The sequence below is a fragment of the Schistocerca nitens genome, chromosome 4 (genome assembly GCF_023898315.1).
Source record: "Schistocerca nitens isolate TAMUIC-IGC-003100 chromosome 4, iqSchNite1.1, whole genome shotgun sequence".
Taxonomy (NCBI): Eukaryota; Metazoa; Arthropoda; class Insecta; order Orthoptera; family Acrididae; genus Schistocerca; species Schistocerca nitens.
This window is the reverse complement of record NC_064617.1, coordinates 263,311,866-263,336,153: the sequence shown is the minus strand read 5'-3', so window position 1 is coordinate 263,336,153 and position 24,288 is coordinate 263,311,866. Positions and strand designations below refer to the sequence as shown.

Here is a 24,288-nt window from a genome sequence, read left to right as displayed (position 1 = left end):
TGAATGTCTCATGTTTTGCCGGCCGGAGTGGCCGTGCGGTTCTAGGGGCTACAGTCTGGAACCGAGCGACCGCACCGGTCGCAGGTTCAAATCCTGCCTCGGGCATGGATGTGTGTGATGTCCTTAGGTTAGTTAGGTTTAATTAGTTCTAAGTTCTAGGCGACTGATGGCCTCAGAAGTTAAGTCGCATAGTGCTCAGAGGCATTTTTTGTCTCATGTTTTCATACTGACCCACCCATTTTCTCCACGCTGCAGTAGGCTTTCGTGTATCTTAATTTATGTGCACGAATATTTTTGTATTTTTATCTGATTATTGTTTAATTATATATCAATTTTTTCGTCTATCAACATTAATGTATGAAAGGACGACAGCTGGATTGTGACTTACTCGTCACGATTTCATCTTCTAAAGCCCTCTGAAAGCGACGCGCTGCTGATCTCGATGCTGGCGGCGCGCTACCAGATGACGAAGGGCAACCCCCGTCAGCGCCCTCCCACCGTTCCGACGCGGACCAGCCAGAGGCCGTTGGACGATATCGACGAGACGGTGGACCGGATGCGCATGCTGACCGCCTACTGCTCCACAGAGGCGCACTGCAGCGTCCAGAAAGCCGCGCGCCTTTGTATGGTGCAGCTGCGCGTTCTGGACGCCGACCGAACCGACTGCCTCAGCGCGGAGAGGCTCAGGCGGGCAAGTCACTCTACTGTTCTTAAAGCGAGGCGCTCAACACGAAGACATAGGGAAGCTGCACTCCTTTTATGTCCACAGCCTGTGGCGTTGACCCGAGCAACTAACGAGTAGTCAACCACGAGTCCTCATATAGGTAATCAGCAGACTGGAGCAGGTCGCGTCCAAACAGGCCCATTTTTTAACTGTTCTACACATTTACCTCCACCAACCGCTGCAGCCGAAGTTTTAATATCCTTTCACTCACTTTACAATGAGGAAAACTGGATGCCAATTTTGCTTTACCTCACGTTGCCTCGTAACCATACTTCAGAGGGATATAGTTTTGTTCATTGTAGTTCGTAGATGTCTCCCCTTACCTATCTCGTAAGCTGATCCTTTCCCCTCAAGCCTTCCCTATTGTTAGATCTACCTATCTACACTACTGGCCATTAAAATTGCTACACCAAGAAGAAATGCAGATGATAAACAGGTATTCATTGGACAAATATATTATACTAGAACTGACATGTGATTAAATTTTCATGCAATTCGGGTGCATAGATCCTGAGAAATCAGTACCAAGAACAACCACCTCTGGCTGTAATAACGGCCTTGATAAGCCTGGGCATTGAGTCAAACAGAGCTTGGATGGCGTGTACAGGTACAGCTGCCCATGCAGCTTCAACACGATACCACAGTTCATCAAGAGTAGTGACGAGCCAGTTGCTCGGTCACCATTGACCAGATGTTTTCAGTTGGTGAGAGATCTGGAGAATGTGCTAGCCAGGGCAGCAGTCGAACATTTTCTGTATCCAGAAAGGCCCGTGCAGGACCTGCAACATGCGGTCGTGCATTATCCTGCTGAAATGGAGGGTTTCGCAGGGATCGAAAGAAGGGTAGAGCCACGGGTCGTAACACATCTGAAATGTAACGTCCACTGTTCAAAGTGTAGTCAATGCGAACAAGAGGTGACAGACACGTGTAACCAATGGCACCCCATACCATCACGCCGGCTGAAACGCCAGTATGGCGATGAGGAATACACGCTTAAAATGTGCTTTCACCGCTATGTCGCCTAACACGGATGCGACAGTCATGATGCTGTAAACAGAACCTGGATTCATCCGAAAAAATGATGTTTTGCCATTCGTGCACCCAGGTTCGTCGTTGAGTACACCACCGCAGGCGCTCCTGTCTGTGATGCAGCGTCAAGGGTAACAGCAGCCATGGCCTCCGAGCTGAGAGTCCAAGCTGCTGCAAACGTCGTCGAACTGTTCGTGCAGATGGTTGTTGTCTTGCAAACATCCCCATCTGTTGACTCTGGAATCGAGACGTTGCTGCACGATCCGTTACAGCCATGCGGATAAGATGCCTGTCATCTCGACTGCTAGTGATACGAGGGCGTTGGGATCCAGCGCGGCGTTCCGTATTACCCTCCTGAACCCACCGATTCCATATTCTGCTAACAGTCATTGTATCTCGACCAACGCGAGCAGCAATGTCGCGATACGATAAACCGCAATCGCGATAGGCTACAATCCGACCTTTATCAAAGACGGAAACGTGATAGTACGCATTTCTCCTCCTTACACGAGGCATCACAACAACGTTTCATCAGGCAACGCCGGTCAGCTGCTGTTTGTGTATGAGAAATCGGTTGGAAACTTTCCTCATGTCAGCACGTTGTAGGTGTCGCCACCGGTGCCAACCTTGTGTGAATGCTCTGAAAAGCTAATCATTTGCATATCACAGCATCTTCCTCCTGTCTGTTTAATTTCGCGTCTGTCGCACGTCATCTTCCTGGTGTAGCAATTTTAATGGCCAATAGTGTATCTACCTACCAGATGGCTATAATTAAAGTGCAGCTATTCACAGAGTTCCAGAGTGGGCTGTAATTATTGTATGACAGCGAAACTTGGTAAATATTCTAATATGTTAATGCGAAGCCGATTTATGAGGAAAGATGTTAGTTCAAATATTTAGATACAGGTGGAAATCTGGATCTGTGAATACGAGAAAGGTGCATAGAAATGTTTCCACCTGTAATGGATTAGGAATGGGACGAAAAGGCATAATGTTGATTTTATTACTAACCACCACTTACAGTCTGTTCAACATGAGCACTGGAGACGTCGACGAAGTGCTGTGCAGTGCCAGATGTCACCTGTTGGCCAAACCTGAAACTAATTTTTCTTCAGCGTAAGTCGGATCTGCATTAACGCATTAGCGTATCTAACAAATTTCGCTGTCATATGATAATTACAGCTCCACGAGTAGCTGTACTTCGATTATAACCACCTGGTATCTATCTATGTAGCCGGCCGCTGTGGCCGAGCCGTTCTAGGTGCTTCAGTCCGGAACTGCGCCGCTGCTGCGCTCGCAGGTTCGAATCCTGCCTCGGGCATGGATGTGTGTGCTGTCCTTAGGTTTAAGTAATTCTAAGTATAGGGGACTGATGACCTCAGATGTTAAATCCCATAGTGCTTAGAGCAATTTGAACCATCTATCTAAGTACAGACCACTTTCCTACCCTTTGCCTCCTCGTTTCCCTATCAGTCTCTCTTTCTATCTCTCTCTCTCTCTTTTTCTTTTCTCTGTACAAACCACTTTACAACATGATGCGCATTGCAATACTGTAATAATGGTATTTTTCACTTTTTGTCGTGAATTGATAAAATTAAAACAGCAGAAGTGGAAAGTGCCACCTTCTTTTAATAAATTCATTGTTGTCGTACCCGCTGTGAAGAAAACACATGAAACTGTCTCCGAACTATCTTCGGTCGCAATCGAAATATTATTTCCATAAGTGTTTGTAGCCTGCGGACAAGCTATTCACTTCTAGCGTTTTTCGAAGCGGCTAACTGTTGAAAGTTGAGTTTACAGTTCACTCTTCATATAGTCAGACATCCTGATACCTCCTCAAAATACTGTTGTAAGTGGAAGTGAAATAAAAATGAGGCAGGTCGAAAAACAATAACTAACCTGTTCATTACTTCAAAAGTAATCGCGACAGCTGTTAACATATTTGTCCCACTATGAGACAATGAGGCAACACGGTCAATACCTTCACCGAAAGATGTTCGTGTTTGCTTTCAGAACCGTGATAGTACCCAGGCATGCACCTCGTCGTCCGAAACAAATCATCAACCACGAATATCTTTCCTCAGGGATCCAGAAATTTGGAAATCGGATGGGGGAAGATCGAGACTGTGTGGAGGACTTGTAAGGGCTTCCCAGTGAAAGTCCTGCACGGTAGTCGAAACACGCACGCCAGCTCCGGGAAAGTCATGGTGACCTTTTCCTTGAACTGCAATGGCCCACTGCTCATTTACTTTCTAAGACAGGATTCCATAACTAACGCACAGTGATACGTAGGCACTTTGCAAAAACTGAACTGCTCCATCAAGTCCAAATATCCAGGAATGTCGACGGATGGCATCATTCTGTTGCAGGAAATACCCACATCCATGTTGGCAAACTTGTTTAATCACGTTGATTAAGAATGTATCTGCATTTCTCTCCTTTACTCTAATGTCTATGGATCGTCTTTTGTGTTTGTCGAAGTTGATGCATCACAACCGAGGCAACTATTAGACTGGTTTACGCTCTTACAGAATGTCTGCCTGGTCGCTTTAGATCAGGCCGTGGCGTAAGTGAGTAGCCTTTACCTGAGCATGTGTTATCTTAAATACAAACCTGGGAATGTGAACTGACAACCTAAATGTGCTACTAAGCTGAAATCCACATCACTTACATGAATTTGAAAAGAATCCTGTGTGTTTGCAGTTGGTTTGTTGATTTGGGGGAGGGGACCAAACGGCGAGTTCATCGGTCCATCGGATTAGGGAAGAATTGGGAAGGAAGCCGGCTGTGCCCTTTCAAAGGAACCATCCAGGCATTTGCCTGAAGCGATTTAGGGAAATCAGGGGAAACCTAAATCAGGGTGGCCGGGCGCGGGTTTCAGCCGTCGTCTTCCCGAATGCGAGTCCAGTGTGCTAACCACTGCACCACCTCGCTCGGTCTGTGTGTGTGTGTGTGTGTGTGTGTGTGTGTGTGTGTGTGTGTGTGCGTGTGTGTGTGTGTGAAAATCGATCTCATTCATAAGCAAATAAATAAGCAAACCAATAATTTCACGTTCAATAGACTTGGTCAGTGCGAACTATTTGGAAAAAAAACGTAACTGTAGAGAAAAAAACTGTAATGTCTATCTGTATAAGAACGTAACCTGAAGCACTACGCTGACATATGGCCCTGGTAAATTAAAGAAACTGATAGTACATACATTGCGCAAAAGAAACGAAACAATCATGTATTGTGAATCTCACATGCAAAATGAAGTACTGGCAGAAACAGCAACACTGCAAGGCTCAACAACAGATAAAAAAATACTGCTAAAAACTAACTACAGTTGGTCCAGGGAAATTGGGTTCATAATCTTGACACAGATTGCCAATGTAACACATGACTCAACCCTTAAGTACTGATGTTTCAGTTAGGAAGGAACTTATCAAAGAAAATAATTATAAGCGCTAATATGAAAATTCATTTATCTAATAACTTTCATGGTACAGTAAATTAACTCAGAAGATTAATCAGTGTTACACTAGATTATTCATGCTAGTTTTTCCAGTCCTGTAGATATAAGAACTACACTGCAAATGATGTGCCTTGAACATTTTAGGTCAAAGTACTAGCAATTCCCTTGATTTAGCAGCAACTAGTTCAGATAATTATCTTTCTGTTTTCTTTCTCTGTATGGAGCAGGCAATAGAAGCCGACGTGGATAAAGGATTCGTGCCGTTCTATGTGGTGGCTACGATCGGCACGTACGCGACGGCTGCTTCGGACAACTTGAAGGCAATCGGCGCCGTCTGCCAAGAGTACCCAACCATCTGGTTCCACGTGGACGCCTCGTACGGCGGCAACGCGCTGCTTTGTCCCGAGATGCGCCACCTCAGCCTGGGGATCGAATACGCCAATTCCATTAGTGTGTGCCCCGAGAAGTGGGCGCTCGTCAACCACGACTGCACGTGCTTCTGGACGAGCGACTACCTGCGGCTGATCGAGGGCCTCGTCGTGAACCCGACGTACCTGCAGTACGAGCAGCAGAACGAAAGCATAGACTACCGGCACTGGGGGGTGCCACTGTCTCGCCGCTTCCGAGCCCTCAAGCTGTGGTTCACCCTGCGCAGCTACGGGCTGCACAACCTACAGAAGCACATCCGTAACCACTGCCTGCTGGCGGAGCGCTTCAGGGCATTCATCAACAGCGAGCGCCGCCTGCAGCTAATGAATCTCGTCGAGGTGAGTTGCACACTCTATGCCGAGTCCAATGTTACGTTACAGCCCTCTCTCGCACAAAGCAAAAACCTCTGATACGACTTCTATTGTAGTCTGAGTATCCGGTAGGGATCAAAAGCTACGTTTTATCTCATCTCAAACGTACCTCGGAAAGCTCATTTTACGTAAGTAACTCTATTGTCTCACATTTACATACAAACTGCGCAAGCCACCATAATCTGCATGATGGAGGGCATCTTGTACCACTATTAGTCATTCGTTTGCTACTCCACTACCAAATGGACAGAGGAGATGTACGACCATCTTCATGCCTCCTTCAAGCCCTAATTTCTCTTACCTTGCCTTCGTACACCTTACAGGAAATGTACACTCTTTGACACAAAACCTGGCCGGCGGCTGGACGCCACGGAGTCTAACAAGGAACCCCTTGAGTGCGAGGTAGGAAAAGGCCAGTGACGTTTATAGTATTCGACGCACCACATACTGTCTACCATGCAGTCACAATATTGGCTGATAAGGGCAACGTGGAACAGGACTGCAGGGATTCAGTGGTGACAACAGCATGAAACTACTAAGTCCAGTCGAACTGCTTAGTCGACGAGTAACTCACAATAGTGCTACAGTGCTAGTGAAGTTGATATAAATCAGAGTGATGGCAATGATAGACAGTGCTAACATTTCATTATGTCTAAAACAACAGCTGCCGGAGTTGACATTTCGTCAGTAAGGAATCCAAGGAATTTCGCAGAGAAACAAGTTTCAAATGAAATATTAGCGTTTCTGCAAGATGAGTCGGTGAAATGTGTAGTGTCGTATACGCTCGACTGTGCGGACAATGTACATGAGGAGCTGGTTGGTTAGTTTTGGGAGTAAAGGGACTAAACTGCTTGCTTCATGAGGAGTACAATGATGACGATACGTGCTTAACAAGTGAAATTAGTACTGAAACAGGTGTCGTTCCATGTGGTCCATCCCCCTTGTCAGACAGGAACCCACACATCGCGTCTCCAGTGAAACTTAGTAAAGGACAGTCGTTGTCAAAGGATCGGGCGCTAAACATAATTAAGTACATGCAGGATCATCCTACAATAATAAATATCAGTTATGAACATATTTAGAATAAGTGCGCAACAATATGAACGTGTAGTACTTAATAAAAATTACGGATGTCCAAGAGAGGACAAGGAGCACTTGTCTCAAGGATGCTCGTTACAATTTACCGGATGTGCATGATAATGACCTATTACATTATGCACATCAGATTGCGTGAGGCATAGATTACAGTTATCTCAATGGTAGCAGTGGACAGTTATATAACTTCAAACAGTGCTAGACAACTGAAAGACGTAAGATAACGAAATTTAAAACAAACTGTCAACTGGACAATGCACAGCAAATTGCGGAATCGGGGCGAAAATTTGTAGATGAGATAATCAAACTAATCCCGTCATTTTGTAAGGAATTTGTTTTCAGCTCCGACCAATCGGTATTTGAAAGGGATATGCATATAAAACGAACCCTGGAAATTAGTGGTACCAAGACAGTGGATCAACTATCATCAATGCCTTAACGCATCCGCATACAATTATGCCGACTGTTAATCTGGATTGTAAATTGACTGAAAAGTTATTTATTGTGCTGCGAGAAGTTGGAAATGCTTTGCCTCCTACGATTCTTCCTCATGTGCGTGACCTTGGAAGCACAGTAGGGAATATTTACGCCATACCAAGCAAAATTGGGAAAATGGGTGCAAGAGAACAATAACTGTAGTAAGAGCACTGATTTTGGCAGGAAGCTCGTCAAAATAACTTGCTTTTGGTTGGTTCCCGGTCTGAGTAGAAAAATCATACTCCTTTAGAGCAATTATCCCTCCTGAAAAGGTGTGTAACATTGCAGTTCTTAGCACCTTGAACCACTGAATAAATTCGACGTCTGGATGTTTGTTTTTTCCGTGCCTATGAAATACATTATCGCACTATCTGCAGCTACGCCTTAGGATAGCCAGTTTCACGATAAGCTCCACAACAGACTGTTTCGCATTCGGTTGCATGCCATCACATTCCATCAGTTCTCGTCACCTCGTTAATCTAATATGATTCTATATCAGTTCTTTAAGAGCGGATACCGATCTGAACGTTCTGCACCATTTCTAACTCCCAAGGTGTTCGCCTTCTATCTTGATCACTATTGCGCGCTATTTTTCATTCAGCGTTCGTAGTGCAAGTTAACGATTTGCTTTGAACATTTCTTGAATGTCGACAATGTCAGTTTTGTCAAGTGTAATACATACGTCCCGTAGAAGGTTGACCTCTGTACTTCCCAGACACTCATTTTCTGTCGTCCTCCTGATATACATGATGCATCATTAGCAGCTAATATTTTTCCTGTCATAACTGTTAACACAACACTTTAAAGTGAGCCGTACTAAAGACTGAACTTGTGACCTCGTACCCAGGGTTCCTTGTAAGTCAACACCGATCGTGACGTGGGACAAATAGCATGGTCACGAAGATATTTTTCTAAATACAGCTGTCTACACAGTCTGGTAACAGTGCAGTCTGCGGCAGTTCCTGGAGAAATTCTTGTCTTCGGGTCGAGCTGTTATGGTACGTCTACTAGCGGTAAACAGCACCTCATTTGAATGCAACGCCTCACAATCGAAACCGCTAGTTGCCTACATTTCCATAGCGCTTTTCGTCTTAACGCTGAACTATAGTGGCAACTATTTATTTACAGCTCATACAAAATAGCTACGTGTTTCAAAGTTTTACAGGGGAGTGCAGTAGGTGGTACAGCACTTAGCAGCCAGTCTCTAAGCATAGAGACAGAAGTGATGACACTTTCTGCAGGACTTGACCATCATTTTGCAGGACAATGATCAAGCACGTACAATGCAAGATGTTACTGAATTGACTGATGGGGCTGCTAACTGCTATACTTAAGAACTCATAAGTTCAACTCGATTTCTAAACTGCAGGAAACACTTCACAGCATTCACTTCAGAACTGCTACAAATTCGCCGACCGAAGTGGCCGTGCGGTTCTAGGCGCTGCAGCAGTCTGGAACCGCGAGACCGCTACGGTCGCAGGTTCGAATCCTGCCTCGGGCGTGGATGTGTGTGATGTCCTTAGGTTAGTTAGGTTTAAGTAGTTCTAAGTTCTAGGGGACTAATGACCTCAGAAGTTGAGTCCCATAGTGCTCAGAGTCATTTGAACCATTTTGCTACAAATTCGTCGGGCAATAGACCACGCCACTCGTACTGTCAACACAACCGGCACTGCTAAGAGTATCCTACGACTTTCACATCACTGGTAGTGGGTTATACACAATGCTGGTGACTACTCTGAAGGTCTGTAAAACTTTGAAACGTCTATTTTGTACGAGCTGTAACTAAATAGTTGGCACTATTAAAGTTCCAACCTTCGTACAAATGGTTCAAATGGCTCTGAGCACTATGGGACTCAACTGCTGAGGTCATTAGTCCCCTAGAACTTAGAACTAGTTAAACCTAACTAACCTAAGGACATCACAAACATCCATGCCCGAGGCAGGATTCGAACCTGCGACCGTAGCGGTCCTGCGGTTCCAGACTGCAGCGCCTTTAACCGCACGGCCACTTCGGCCGGCAACCTTCGTACAATTACAGTTCAGAAATTGTACTGTGCTCGCATCAGCTCTATAAAATGATCAGCAGCAGCAGAAAATGCATGAAACAACAACATCTTATGAGGAAATAGACAAATGCATAGCAGCAGTGTTTGACATGTGAAATTACACACCATGCAGCACTAACTCCATGAACAGAACACAGTCTGTTGCACACAAAACAACTGTCAAGCAAATGTATACACAGGGATTGCAGTACCTCAAAAATCCATATCTCTGACTTAGAATCATTGAAGTTATGAAAACGAACACTCGATTTATGTCCAAGTTATGGTAGGGAAATGGAGTACTTCATATACATCTTTGTTCGTCTACAGGAGGCTTCAGAAAATGGTTTTTCATCGGATTCATCACACACGCATTCAAAGTCCTCTACTCACTATGGTATGAGACTTGCTGTTAACGGTAGCAGGTAGATAGTGCTCCAAGCCACACCCAGAACATGCAGTTATATAGGAGTTGAATGCAGGCTGTACCACACAACTCATACAGCCCAATAGAACAATGGAGAACAATGGTTAAATATGTGTGTGAGTGTATGTGTATCAGTGTGATGTGGGAGTCCCTATGGCATAGGGTTGATTCTGGAAAGAGCTTATAGGTGGAACCGCCACATGCTATGTCCAGGATGTAGTTGGAAGATAAATTCACCATGTGTCTTTGATAAGGTTTAAAGGTGCATTCAGCATACATTATGGCTGTCATAGGGTTTGGAGGTCTATTTCCTCATAAGATGCTGTTGTTTCATGCATTTTCTGTTGCAGACGATAATTTTATGGGGCTAGTGTGCACATAGCATAACTTCTGAACCATAATTGTATGTGAACCGTGGGTGCTATACATATCTGGAAATGCATATACCCCTACAGACCAGTGGTCCTCAGCAGGATCAGTTCAGGAGCAATACAGGAAGTCTAAGTGACTTACTTCCACTGGCTTGACAAGACAGCCACGCAGAGTGGCTGCGCAGTTAGAGGTACCATGTCACACAGTCTTAGGCCCCTCCCACCAGAGGTTCGAGTCCTCCCTTGGGCATGGGTGTGTGTGTTGTTCGTAGCATAAGTTACTTTAAGGAGTATGGACGGATGTGATGGTACGTCTGCCATGTAAGGGAATCCTGCTGTGTGTAACCCCACTTTGTGGAGCGTCACAGAAGCATCTGTAAAGGTTATCACCGAATGTAATCCTACTTCATGAAAAAAATACTCACCATGCAAATGGACTCTCTAATTAGTTAGTCAAACAATCTGATGTCACTGATGTACTGCCGGGTGGAGGAGAGGGCAAGAGTACCATGGATATGATTCGCGAGTTGGAGCGGTAATCAGACGTTTTTACGTTGTGACGAGATCTTTTAATGAAATTTCAATATCCCACAGACACAAAGAGAAATGTCCATCGTAATAAAATCAGCTATATAACCAAATTTAGAAAGTGATATGCAGTATTAATCTGATATTTACAACACCTCTGTGTTGCTACCTTAAGAGACTTTATAGGTGACAAGGCACTTGGCTACTTTAAGAGAGTTTGAAAGTGAGGAGACATCCTGTGAGAGTGGTAGAATATGCTCTTAGCACTCTGTCATAAGCCAAAAATGAGTTTAATACTCTAGTCTTGTGATGCAGGACATAACAGATATTAAAGTGATAAGAATAGATCTTTTTTACGTTATGGGAGAATACTTTGAGGCCGGCCGAAGTGGCCGTGCGGTTAAAGGCGCTGCAGTCTGGAACCGCAAGACCGCTACGGTCGCAGGTTCGAATCCTGCCTCGGGCATGGATGTTTGTGATGTCCTTAGGTTAGTTAGGTTTAACTAGTTCTAAGTTCTAGGGGACTAATGACCTCAGCAGTTGAGTCCCATAGTGCTCAGAGCCATTTGAAGAATACTTTGAGGAAATGTAGCCTATGTCATACAGTTGTAAAGGATTTTCACAAGTACAGATACTTTAGCGATGTGGAAACACGAACATGCTCCGATTTCTTCTCTCATCGAAAATAATTTGTATAAAAGGGAGGAATCTACATTTCGCCCTGTCTCTGTTGGGTAAAGTGGATTTTTTGAACTGGGTTGAGTCATGTCCGAGGTGGAAATGCAGTTAGAACTATATGTCCAAGCCACACCTGTTTGTCTCGCAGTGTGCACACTGCGAGTCAAGCTTGTCTTGGATGTATAGTTCTAACTGCAATTCCACCCCTACCATGACTTCCACTGCAGGTGTGGGCACGAGGCTTGCTTGACCAGAAGCCACATCTTAGACTGTGATGACTAATTGGTTACAGACAGTGCTCCAAACTGTCAGGTCTAGCCTGCAGGTGTGCAGACAATTCCCAGTGATGGCACCCTCTGGATAGCTGAACAGTGAATTAACCAGTATTCTGGTTGAGTGGCAACACAAGTGGGTGTGTGCGTTGCGTGAGAAGATTCAGTATGGTGATTGTCTGCACTGGACGATTATTCCCCCCATGTAAATTGATTAGTTGACTGCTTGGCTGTCACAGGGACTGTCTGTCCAGCTCCTGAGTGTGTGGTACAATTAGAGGTACATGCACACAACTGCCATCATGGCCAATGCATGTGTGGGCTTCTCTGACCAGTGTGGCCAAGGCTCCTCAGCAGTCAGAGAACAGCACACGTTTCGTGATAGCGAGTTTGTGCAGTCAGAAGATTTTCTTCACTGGAAGTGTTTAGTGGAAACATTGTTATGGAGGAGTGTGCTTGTGTTTCCAAACGTTGGCGCATACAGAACCTGAGATATATTTGGCGCTATACTCTATTTGCGGTGGAAATGTAATTACCTGATTTGCAAAATGTCTGCATGTGATTTCCAGAGGTTCAAAATATGTTTTGTTCCGAATAAACATCGTTGTGACGTAGTGGTGAGCATTTTGAGCAATCTATTTGACTCCTGTAAATGATTAAACAACTAATTTTATAGGTTAGTGCAAATGGACTATTTCACGACATTTCTGATATTGCAATTGTGATGTGATAGAAGTGGACTATTCTTCCCACCCAAAATATAAGAGAATGACAACCCAATATTTCCCTCCAATTTAACTGATTAATTTAATTAATGTTTAAATAAATAAACGACATATTGCTCGCATCTACCGCCCATTTTATGTCTTGAGATCCTTCCCCTCCAGCATCTCAGCACAAATGACTCTTTTTCCAGCCAATTTCCAAATGTTGGAGAGGAAGGAGAAGTGGGGGATGGAGAAAAGCAGCTGAGAACTGAACTTGCGAGGAACTGACAGAAAACATGTCCCTTTTCCCAGATGGGTGTGAGAGGAGGAGGGAGAGAGAGAGGGGGGGGGTAGGTTTCTCAGAAGGAGGAATTATGCCCATGGGGTCATAAATCAACCCAATTAGCATAACAATAGGTTTATGGGAAGGGATGAGGTGTGGTAGAAACCACTTACCGGAACAAAAAGGTAAGGCATTCCTGGGGCGAGGAGTGTCATAAATCAGTCAGCTGTGGCAATTTAATTAATTTGCTTATCAATTTGATAGTGTCCTAGAACGAGCTTTATCCCACTACTTACAACTGTTAATTCAACTTACTGAGTCGAGCATGTAAGAAGACTTGCTGCGTAAAGGATTCCTTCAGATTTTGTTAAAGAATTTTTTCTAGCAATTTGCAGCTCCATTAAATAAAACAGAGAATAGGAGGCACAAACTGGTCTACACCATCAGAAACTAGGGCTCACTGCACCCTTGCATCATAAGACACGCATGGAAGCACTTTTCTTATGCCAAAAGAACCTTCCTAGCGCCCAAGGGGTTGGGGGACAAAGTGGGCCGGTGTCACAAGCCAAAGACTGGCCACCATGTCCTGTTCCCTTTCTCAGGAACCAAGGAAAGCATAGGGAACGTGAAGTAGAGGTAGACAGCGCACCAATGATTTTTTATTCTTATCTTTAATTTTATTTATTCATTTTAATGCCACCATTCATAGCAAGGAACTGATGTCCCAAGGAGGAGGGAGTGGCAAGTGGCCACACTCGGTGGGACTATTGATGCCTCGTTTTTTGGAGAAGAACATTCCAACGAACAGAGAATAACCAGTACTAAGAGTGGAAAAGGCGTGCATCAACTCCTCATTGCAGTAACAGCCCAGTTCCAAGCTGGGTTAAGAGAGACAACAAGGCAATTGGAGAAAAATTTGGGATTGTGGGCAACTGCACAATTTTGTTCATTAAGGAAGCGCAAAAAATAAAGGACATTTTTCTCGCCATTGGCAAACAAGTAGTGAACTGCATGTCCACAAATCCACTTCATGGAGTTTATCTTCATTTGCGAGAAGTGACCCAAACCCAGAAAGAGGGGCAGGTGACGAGGTATCTAATGAGGAGTCATACTGGTAATTAAGGCTAGCATCTTTCGTACCAAGAACCAGACATCTAGAGCCGATCTGCACACAAGGCAATGCTCGTTCATGTCCAGAACATTACAGGTGACACCCATTGGGGTATCTTCAAGGTGAATCCCGTGAAGTTGTGACTCACATACTTGCTTCCCACTAACTGGACGTTAGTGGCACGATACAGAGTGCACACTGATCGCCAGACAACATGCTGGTCGACTTGGGGATACTTCGCCTCAACCACATTTAGTGACATATTCTGCTGACGAAAGCTGTAGATCGCCTTTGTAGACATCGAGCGTGTTGGCATATCACACTATGGATAAAGCTCAGTTTGAGGAAAAAAGAAGTAAACAAAGGGCAGCGGGACAGCCGAAAGTTGGATAAAAGATGAGAGAGAGCGAGGTGCAAGGGGCACCAGCAACAAGCTCGTAAGGCACCTGAGACAACGGCGCCACAGCATCATTTGAGAGCTGACGAAAAGGACTACCGTTCTGTCAGCGATTTGATACAGATCTGAGCCGCCCCTGTAACTATAGGAGTGTGAGGATCTCATACCGTATCTTGAACAGCAAGCTGTGGCAAACATATAGAACCAATACCACTGCCGGCCAGTGTGGCCGAGCGGTTCTGGGTGCTTCAGTCTGGAACCGCGCGACCGCTACGGTCGCAGGTTCGAATCACCCTCGGGCATGGATGTGTGTGGTGTCCTTAGGCTAGTTAGGTTTAAGTAGTTCTAAGTTCTAGGGGACTGACCTCAGGTGTTAAGTCCCATAGTGCTCAGAGCCATTTGAACCAACCCAATGCCACTAGTATGCGGCGAACCATGTTCGGTGGAATAGAAAGTATTTGAGTCGTGTGGGGGTACGTGACGTCAAATATACATTTACCTACTGTGTCCACGGCAACAGATCGAGGGCTCGTAAACAGTGACCTGGGAGCCCAGTAGTGACAGTAGGCGCCGACAGTTGAAGGACATCGCTCCATGAAGGAGACGTATGACGACATCAACGGAAGTGTCAGGGTATCCCGTAATGCGGAGCACGCCTTCCAGGCAGTCGTGATCGACCCACTCGAGCGCCTGGCTGAAGTCAAGAGCGACCAAGAGTTCAGGCATACAGCGAGCGTGAGCAAGATTGATTATGTCTTAACAACGATAGAGGGCACTGCAGATGTTATGGGCACCTCCCAAAGATGTTTGATCAGTGGAAACCATGTACCAAGCCGTCTGTTTAAGCTGTGCAGCCAACAGCCACGTAAAGACCTTCGTGTTGCTGACTAGCAACGTCAAGGGGTGGTAATCACATATCCATGATGTAGTCCGAGGCTTGTGGATGGGAATGAGAAGTCCCTCGAGGAAACTGAAGTATTCCTCATTCGGAATATTTCCACAAGAGCACAGGTAGATGTAATTAAACTCCGTTTATTTGAGCAAGTAAATTTCGTACACAAACAGTCTACTTTTCCTGATGCAATGGAACAAAAGAAAATAAAAGTTCTCCCGAAATTCTTCTTAGTAATGTGAAGGAAAAGATCGTCACAAGCAAAAATAGATTCTTGTGAGCGTAGATTAGGTTCCCCTCACCAATTAAAAGTCTGTCTTCAAAACAAAGTACTAAAGTTCTATCTCACGAGCAGCACGAATTGTACATGGCGCAGCACACCAAGTATTGGAGCACAAGTCGCAGGATCACAGCCATCCAGGTGGCGAAGGTAACGTCTGATCCGAGACAGCGTCCAAACGGTGATAGTACATCAGTTGCTGGCTGGCAAAGATGGAACTGGCTTAGCCAGTTCCCCATGGGCAGAATTATTCGCAAGACGGAAGGTTACAATTTCCCTATTGGCCTCCGAACTTGCGGCGGATGCAGCAAATGTTGCATGTCTAGAGCGACACCTTTTGCTATATTCTGCACCCTTTGGCTGGTTACCAGGAGACCCTCTGGAGGCTGAGACAGATACTGCAGAAACCATCCTGAACGCAGATATCGAGCTGACGACAAGCCGCAAAGTATAGATGCATTGCGGATCAGTAGCACCGATGGTGAAGCTGAGAGACATTACAGAAACTGTCTGCGATGTGCATGATAGGTAGCGTAAGGTCCCGACAAATTTCCGTCCACACCCGCGCCAGCAGGGGACGAAGTGTCCGATAAAACTGTAGTGGGAGACCGTCAGGGTCAGGCGACTTTTTTGTGGAACCCACCTGGATAGCATCATGAAATTGATCCTCTCTGACGTTGGCAAGCTGATGCATAATAGTATCCCCAGAAACAAAGCCAGAGGAGAGTCGGGAGACGGCCATAATGTTGTCAAGACAGTGAAATTGTCAGAGCACAGCGTAACATAATGCTTTTCTAGAACAGACCCTATACACTATGTGATCAAAAGTATCCGAACACCTTGCTGAAAAACACTTACAAGTTCTTGGCACCCTACGTCGGTAATGGGTAATGCTGGAATTCAAAATGGTGTTAGCCCACCCTTAGGCTTGATTACAGCTTCCACTCTCGCAGACATACGTTCAGTCAGGTGCTGGAAGGTTTCTTGGAGAGTGGCAGCCTATTCTTCACGGAGTGCTGCACTGAGGAGAGGTATTGATGTCGGTCGGTGAGGCCTGGCACGAAGTCGGCGTTTCAAAACAATCCAAGGTATTCTATTAGATTCAGGTCATGACTCTGTCCAGGACAGTCCATTACAGGGATGTTATTGTCGTGCAACCACTCCGCCATAGGCCGTGCATTATGAACAGGTGCTCGATCACGTTGAAAGATGCAGTCGCCAGGCCCGAATAGCTCTCTAACCATGGTAAGCAAGAAGGTGCTTAAAACATCAAAAAATGGCTCTGAGCACTATGAGACTTAACATCTGTGGTCATCAGTCCCCTAGAACTTAGAATTACTTAAACCTAACTAACCTAAGGACACCTCACACATCCATGCCCGAGGCAGGATTCGAACCTGCGACCGTAGCGGTCACGTGGTTCCAGACTGAAGCGCCTAGAACCGCACGGTCACACCGGCCGGCGCTTAAAACATCAATGTAGGCCCCTGCTGTGATGGTGTCACGCAAAACAACAAGGGGTGCAAATCTACTCCATGAAAAACGCGACCACACCATAACACCACCGCCTCCGAATTTTAATATTGGCATTACACACGCTGGCAGATGACATTCACCGGGCATTCACCGTACCCACAACCAGCCATCGGATCGCCACATTGTGTACCGTGATTTGTCACTCCACACAACGTTTTTCCACTGTTCAATCGTCCAATGTTTACGCTTCTTACACCAAGCGCGGCGTCGTTTGCCATTAACCGGCGTGATGTGTGGCTTATGAGCAGCCGTTCAACCATGAAATCCACATTTTCTCACCTCCCCTCTAACTGTCATAGTACTTGCAGTGGATCCTGATGCAGTTTGGAATTCCTGTGTGGTGGTCTGGATAGATGTCTGCCTATTACACATCACGATCCTCTTCAACTGTCGGTGGTCTTTGTCAGTCAACAGACGAGGTCGACCTGTACGATTTTGTGCTGTACATGTCCCTTCGCGTTTCCACTTCACTATCACATCGAAAACAGTGGACCTAGGAATGTTTAGGAGTGTGGAAATCTTGCGTACGGAAGTATGACACAAGTGACATCCAATCACCTGACCACATTAGGAGTCCATGAGTTCCGCGGAGCTCCCCATTCTGCTATTCACGATGTCTAACGACTACTGAGGTCGCTGATATAGAGTACCTGGCAGTAGGCAGCACACAATGCACTTAATATAGAAAATGTATATTTTTGGGGATATCCGGATACTTTTCATTACAAAGGATATCACGTTGAGTGTCTAAAAGTCGCCCATAATCTATCATAAAAACATTAATCAAAGTCGTCTGATTGTGGCGCCATTTCACTATTCCATGGTATATAGACAGACACACATGCGCTAACTCAAACATATGCCCTGACCATAGTTCCTTCAAAGTGGCGTCGAGAGGGGCGGTGAGCCATGTCTTGGCATCGTTCACCAGCACCTGACACTCTGGTGAATATGGTGCCATAGTACATTCCTGGAGAATCCTGGATTCGTCGCCGCCATGCCATGACCTTCCTTCCGTAATAAATCAAAACATTGCAGAGGGAAGGCTTTGCACAGAGAACTCGTGATGACATGGAAAACTAATTTGCATCACAGCGTCGACGACAGGCTGTCAACGTAGTCTCGATGCGTTGCTGGCAGTCTGGTGAAGTAAGATGGATCTTGTTCAATTTCCATGGTGCCACGCCACACCTATTGGCAGCAGAGATTGATTGATCAGACATAGGCATCATGGTCAGCGAACGCAACAGGCCAGACTTCGGCAGCCTGAACCCCATCAGCAATATTACAGGAGATGTAAACACAATCGAGGTGACTGGAAGAATAACTAGTTGCGTAAGCCCCAAACGATCATCATGAATGTGCTCCCAAGAATCCACAAGGTTGAAGGGCTGGACAATTCCTGCCGTCACAGCACAAAGAGAGTGATGCAGCACTTGGCCTTTGGACGTGTGGGTGGAAGTGAAGTCGCCTCCCATGATTTAGGCATCCGGTCAACCCAGGAAGAGAGGCGTAACCCTCTTGGAGAAGAAAGAAGAGCGTTTGCAGTGGTGGCCCGAACCAGATAGTACATGGACGTTGACGAGCCTGATACCATTAAACATTGGAATCATACCCATGGCATCAGGGAGATAGCCATCTATACGAGCGAGGATACCATCATGTAAGAGGATCGCGACCCCACTTCCAGTAGGGGAAGCATGGGAGATATGTGCCATAAAACCATGGGGAGCACAGAAGTTTGGAACATTCACGTCCTGAAGGAGGGCAACGTCAGCGTCTGCATCATACAGCATTTCATGGACTAATGCCAGATTATGGTGCGTGAGAATGATATTGACCATGGCTATGCTATAAGTCTGAAACGCTGTCGTTGCTAGTAGGGTGGGCAACGGGAAACGTGGAGAGCTCCCCATTAGGTCCCCATGGAAGGGGACATCAGTGTGACAGTGAGGGAGCTGACCCCAACAAGGGGGCTCCACAGCTCTGTACACCTCCAGAACATCCATCCTTAGCATCAATGGCGTTCACCCAGGAGATGGATGTCTCACTGAGCAGTTCAGTGCAACACTATCAAAGGTGCATCCACAATTAACGTCCGACACTGAAATAGGTGAATACTGACTGGTGACGAAAGCGGATACAGATGTTGTGGCTTCCAGTGCCAGGGCGTCGGAGGACAGCGCATCATCAGCAAGAGGGTCGTCATTCTGTGCACACATTCGATGGAGGCAGTCATGAGAAGAGGTAGGGCACTGCCTCTTCGTTTCCTTGGCAACCGTTACTTCCTAACACGTTGTTCTGTGTCGGATGGTGGACGGCTGTATTCCAACATGCGGCCACACAACAGAAAAGCAGCCATTGATACAGCTCCATAATTAACAAACAAGGAGTCTGAACAGATGGCTTGCGTCTGCTGATGGCCATCTTCCGTTTGTACTGCCTCTGGCTGCAGTGTAGGAGAAACAGTCAAAACATCCATCGTGTCATCTAGAGGAGTCTCCGCCATTGCCGAGAGATTCAGATGGGGCACAACAGGCAGGCCCACTGCGGACATGTAAGATAGAGATAATACAGTGGGCGCCACAGTTCTACACATTCATGTGTGTTCCACCTTGAGATCTATGCATCTAACGGATACTAACTAGCCTGGCCATTGCTTTAGCAACAATCTCTTCCCGTTTGGTCCTTATGATGGTTCCTGCAAATCTTTCCAGCAATTTTTATGTGTTCTTGCTGGACGCTTGTAAAGCATACCACTATTCCTGATCCCAAAAGGTAATGAATCGAGGTTGCCAGAAGGGAATGGAGACTGGAAATCAAATGTCACAAGTGCAACAGCACAAAATTACCCATAATTTCTATGTTGGATTATGTAGCTGTATAAATAAAAGCTGTTTCATGACAAGTGATCTCCAACTACTTTTTATTCCATTGAAATACGTTTCTGCTACAGCCTATGAAAGTGAATGTTTTATTCGTTTATATCTTGAGGAAGTTGTAATCTCGATGAAAAATTGTATATCTAAATATTTCAGCTGCCGTGTGCAACATGACAGGAAACTAATATCCCTGCACTGAAATTTTGTAACACCAGCGTTAACAGGCCCCTTCCACGCCGGAAAGCCTAAAAAATGGGGAATTCTAGATTAAATTTAATTGAATGTCGTAAATATCGATTGCCTCAAACGCGAAATTAGAGAATATCAGGAGATAACGCTTCATAAAAACAAAACTCCCTCGCGTCTCCCCTTTGAGAGCCTATATAAGATGAGCACGCAAACATTTCGTAACACAGCTGCCTTTAGCATAGCTAACACTTGGCAACATGGTTGCAAATATTTGGCAACCTTGTGACAGTGCTTTTTCTTACTCATTGATTCTGAATTGTTGTGCTGAATTCACTTGGCTTTGACTTTCCACTTCGGTGACTTATGCTATGATGAGACACTGAGACAGAAAATATAATTTTTGCCTCCAGGAAACCTGTACTCTACATAATTAACAACTGTTCTTATCTTTTAAGTTATGTTATGAGGCTCAGTGATTAATATTATGATGAGAGAAACCAGCACCCAGCATTGTCTTCTTGGCTCAGTGATTCCATACATGTCTTGTGATGCAAGGGTGGCATGAGTTCTCAGTTCTAATCACAGTGCAGACCAGCACATTCTAAGTAGGTATTGTCTTATGTTTCATTTACTGGAGCTGTAGATTATTGGAAGAAATTCCGTAGCAAAACCTGAAGAAAACCTTTAGACAAAGTCTTTTCACAAGCCCAACTCATTAAACTGTGTTAATACTCAGAGATGTGTGCTTTGTGAATACAAATGTGGGGAGAAAGAGGGGAAGGGAAAGGGGTCGTAAATTTCTCAGAAGGACAGATTATCATTATGGTGTCATAACTCAAACCGCAGGGTGTCATAATTAGCATAACAATAGGTTAAGGAGGAGGGGTGAGGGGGGTGGGGGAAACCATTCAGCAGAGAACAGTAGGTTAAGGAACCCCTGGGGTGAGGAGGGGTGGTCGTTACATGAAGAGCCACTTAGCGTAACAATAGGTTAAGGTCATAAATCAATCAGCTATCACAATTTAGTTTATTTGCATATCAATTAAATACCAAACAGTCCCAGAACGAACTTTGTCCCACTACTGTTATAGATATTTGCTTTGTGAATACAAAGCTTCTTCACTATACAAACAACTAAACAAACATCTCTGAAGAACTTCAGATCGACTGTCAAGGATACGAATTCGAGTTTTGTTTATCACGTATGATCCATATGTCAGGGGATGGTTATGAAGTGAATATAGTTCCTCAGTGCTAAATCTGTGTAATGGCAGACACTCCTGGAGACGTTTGCGCACATTGGCATTAGCAACTTCCTTCCACTCATAATAGCTTCAAAAATGGGCAATTCTGTTGATTTAAATATAATTCTATACTATAAATATCACTTTCGACCAGCGTTTAGTTCTTCATGAATCCATTTGTGGACCTCAAACTGTGCATTATGCCTGAGTTGCTATAGAGCATACCCTGCAAGTTATTCACACAGTTTATCACATGCATTAACACTAAGAAATTAAACAATGATAGTAAAACTCATTACACTACAGTGGCTACACTGTGGCTTCATGAGAACATACGAATTCCTGACGAAAAATTGCATGAAGAGTGCTTCTAAAAGGAAATGGAACTAGATAAAGCGTTAATAATAACAATAAACAACGCAGAGGGATATTCTGATTGGATCACAAACTATAAAATTAGTTTTGAGCCATAGTCATATAGATCTTGCCTATTAGTGTAATACCATTCTTATCATAAAAATATAGGCTGCTTGCTCCGTTGTTATCGACCATGCAATGCTAAACACAGACATTTCTTTTGAAGCATCACTCAACAACAGCAAAGCATTTTATACTCTAGAGGTCGCCCACTCCCAGGCTGTAACTCCTACTGCTTTGTCAGGGCATGTCGCGTGATGATATGTGGCGAATCATTTGGTGCCAATAAAACAATATTAATTACTACTCAATTTGCTGTCAAAGTACATCTCACAGCTGTGGCCTCAATGATAGCTAGTTGTTACATAGGCCGTAGCGGAATCAGCTGTCATCAGTGGCAAACTCAAGACTGTCAGAGGTTGCTGCATCACCTGAAGCATGAGCTGGCAACTCATATGCTGGTAGGGCCCGTGCATGCTGATACGTTAGTGAAGAAGGTGTGTGACCATGGTGTGTGTGTGTGTGTGTGTGTGTGTGTGTGTAACTGATTCACACGCTGCCCTGACAGTGCTCATTCCCTCTCTGGTCATCGCTCACATTGTCCCATCAGATGGACCATAGTACTTGATGCTGTGAAGTCTGGTGTGGTGCACACTGATCTGGCCCACTAGTTATGTAGGCCCTCAGGTCCTTACGAAGCTGAAGTATCAGAGCAGCTCATGCCCTAAACTGGAAAGACCGTGGTGGACCATGGACAGCCCATCAGTGGCTGCTATTGTCTGGGACTCTGGTGTCGTTTACCCATGGTTACCGAACTGCTGTCATTACGCCTTGCAGCGAGGGTATAATCGGCACAGTGCCACAATACTGGAACAATCTTACACAAGATGTTAAAATACAACAATCAGAGAATCGAGTGCAAACAATATGGACGTCATGGATCCTATTGATCGACTGCCTGTAAGATAGCTGGTTGGGGTATTTATATTGAACTGAAGAGAGGTTTTATTGTGAGACATCGTTTCTAATGAAGGAAATGGTCCAGTTTATTGCGAGCAGTCAGCAGTGGCTTCCTTTTACATTTGCTCAATGGGTTTGTTTCAGTACTGCAACTGCTCCGTCAATCCTTGATAGGCGTTCTTGTACTCTGTCTAGTAAATCTTACTTAACGTTATGAGGGCAATGAAGGCAGTTAGGTGCGTGCTTATCTTTTCTGCTGAGCCCACGGGCATTTTCACACAAAAGTATTAATGTTGCACTCTTGGCGATTAACTATGTCGAAATGTTTATGCCTCGTGGCTGGATTGTGTTGACACACTCCTACGCTGAACCAGTGCTGGAACGTGGGGACTTAAAAAATTTTTACTCTCTCGTTTCCATACTATCTCGCTGCATAATTGTACTATCCAGAGTGACGAGCGATAACTGATACTTTTGACAGAGAGCGAGGGAGCATGGCTCTGCTGCGGCTGTTGCTGCCGGTTGCCAACAAGTAGGTCCTGCAGAGGACTGACGCATGCGGCGTTCACTGCCAGGAAGTCTGCCAAGAAATCTGTCTCAAAAATTTTAGTGGATGGAACTATTACTACCTGCGTGTCAGGAAGTGTAGCTGTGCTACCATTACACTCAGGACTTCGGCATTCAGACGAAATATACTATAAAAATTTAGGTATCGTGCAGTTTCTACCACTACACTTGTATTCAGATGACACACTGATTACTGCTAGACCACTGCCGTAGACATAGTATAACAACTCGAACAAAAGACAAGAATTCCTCCAGGAACTCCAGCAGATAAAAGTGTTGCCAGATTGTGCAGACACTGGACATTGGGTATTATCTGCGTGGCCATGGTATTTCTCCCATGCCACAAATGGCGCTGACAGAGACTCAGCAGCGATCGTATACCAGCCAGGTTTTATGTCGAAGAGTGTACGTTGGTGATGGTAGAATCTTTCTGTGGTCAGCTGCAAATGGCGGTTCTCTACATTCTCTCAATAGCGTTTTACAAGAAGAACATCGTCTTCCCTGTTGGGATCCAATTTTTACATGAAGCACTAACATAATACTCACGTTTTGACAGACGTGCTGGAAACAAATCTAGCAGCCCATCTCTGATTTGTTTCGATGTCTTCCTGTAATCTGTCCCAGCAGGGATCCCAAATGCTCGAGCAGCACTCAAGAAAGGGTTGTACCAGTGTTCTATAATAGTATTCTCTATAGATGAGTTAAACTTTCCTAGAATTCATCCAATAAGCTAAAGTCGACCATTCGCCTTCTCTACTACCGCTTTTCCATGGTGGTTCCATTTTGTAGGCCTCTCACTTTTCGATATTACGTCTAGATATTTAATCTACGTGACTGTGTCAAGCAGCACACCACTAGTACTGTATTAGGCTATTACAGTACTCTTTTTCCTACGTATCTGCATTACACTTTCTTACATTCAG

General features: G+C 45.0%; 1 protein-coding gene across 1 annotated transcript in view; it reads left to right on the top strand.

Annotated features, from left to right (window-relative positions):
- Nucleotides 1–442: 442 nt before the first annotated feature.
- The window catches only part of LOC126252242 (tyrosine decarboxylase-like), an 86,895-nt gene continuing 63,049 nt past the window's right edge, over nt 443–24,288 (top strand). Inside the window, exons 1-2 of the mRNA XM_049953115.1 lie at nt 443–691; nt 5,435–5,974. Coding sequence (XP_049809072.1) covers nt 443–691; nt 5,435–5,974 — 789 coding nt within the window. The remainder of the gene's footprint in view (nt 692–5,434; nt 5,975–24,288) is intronic.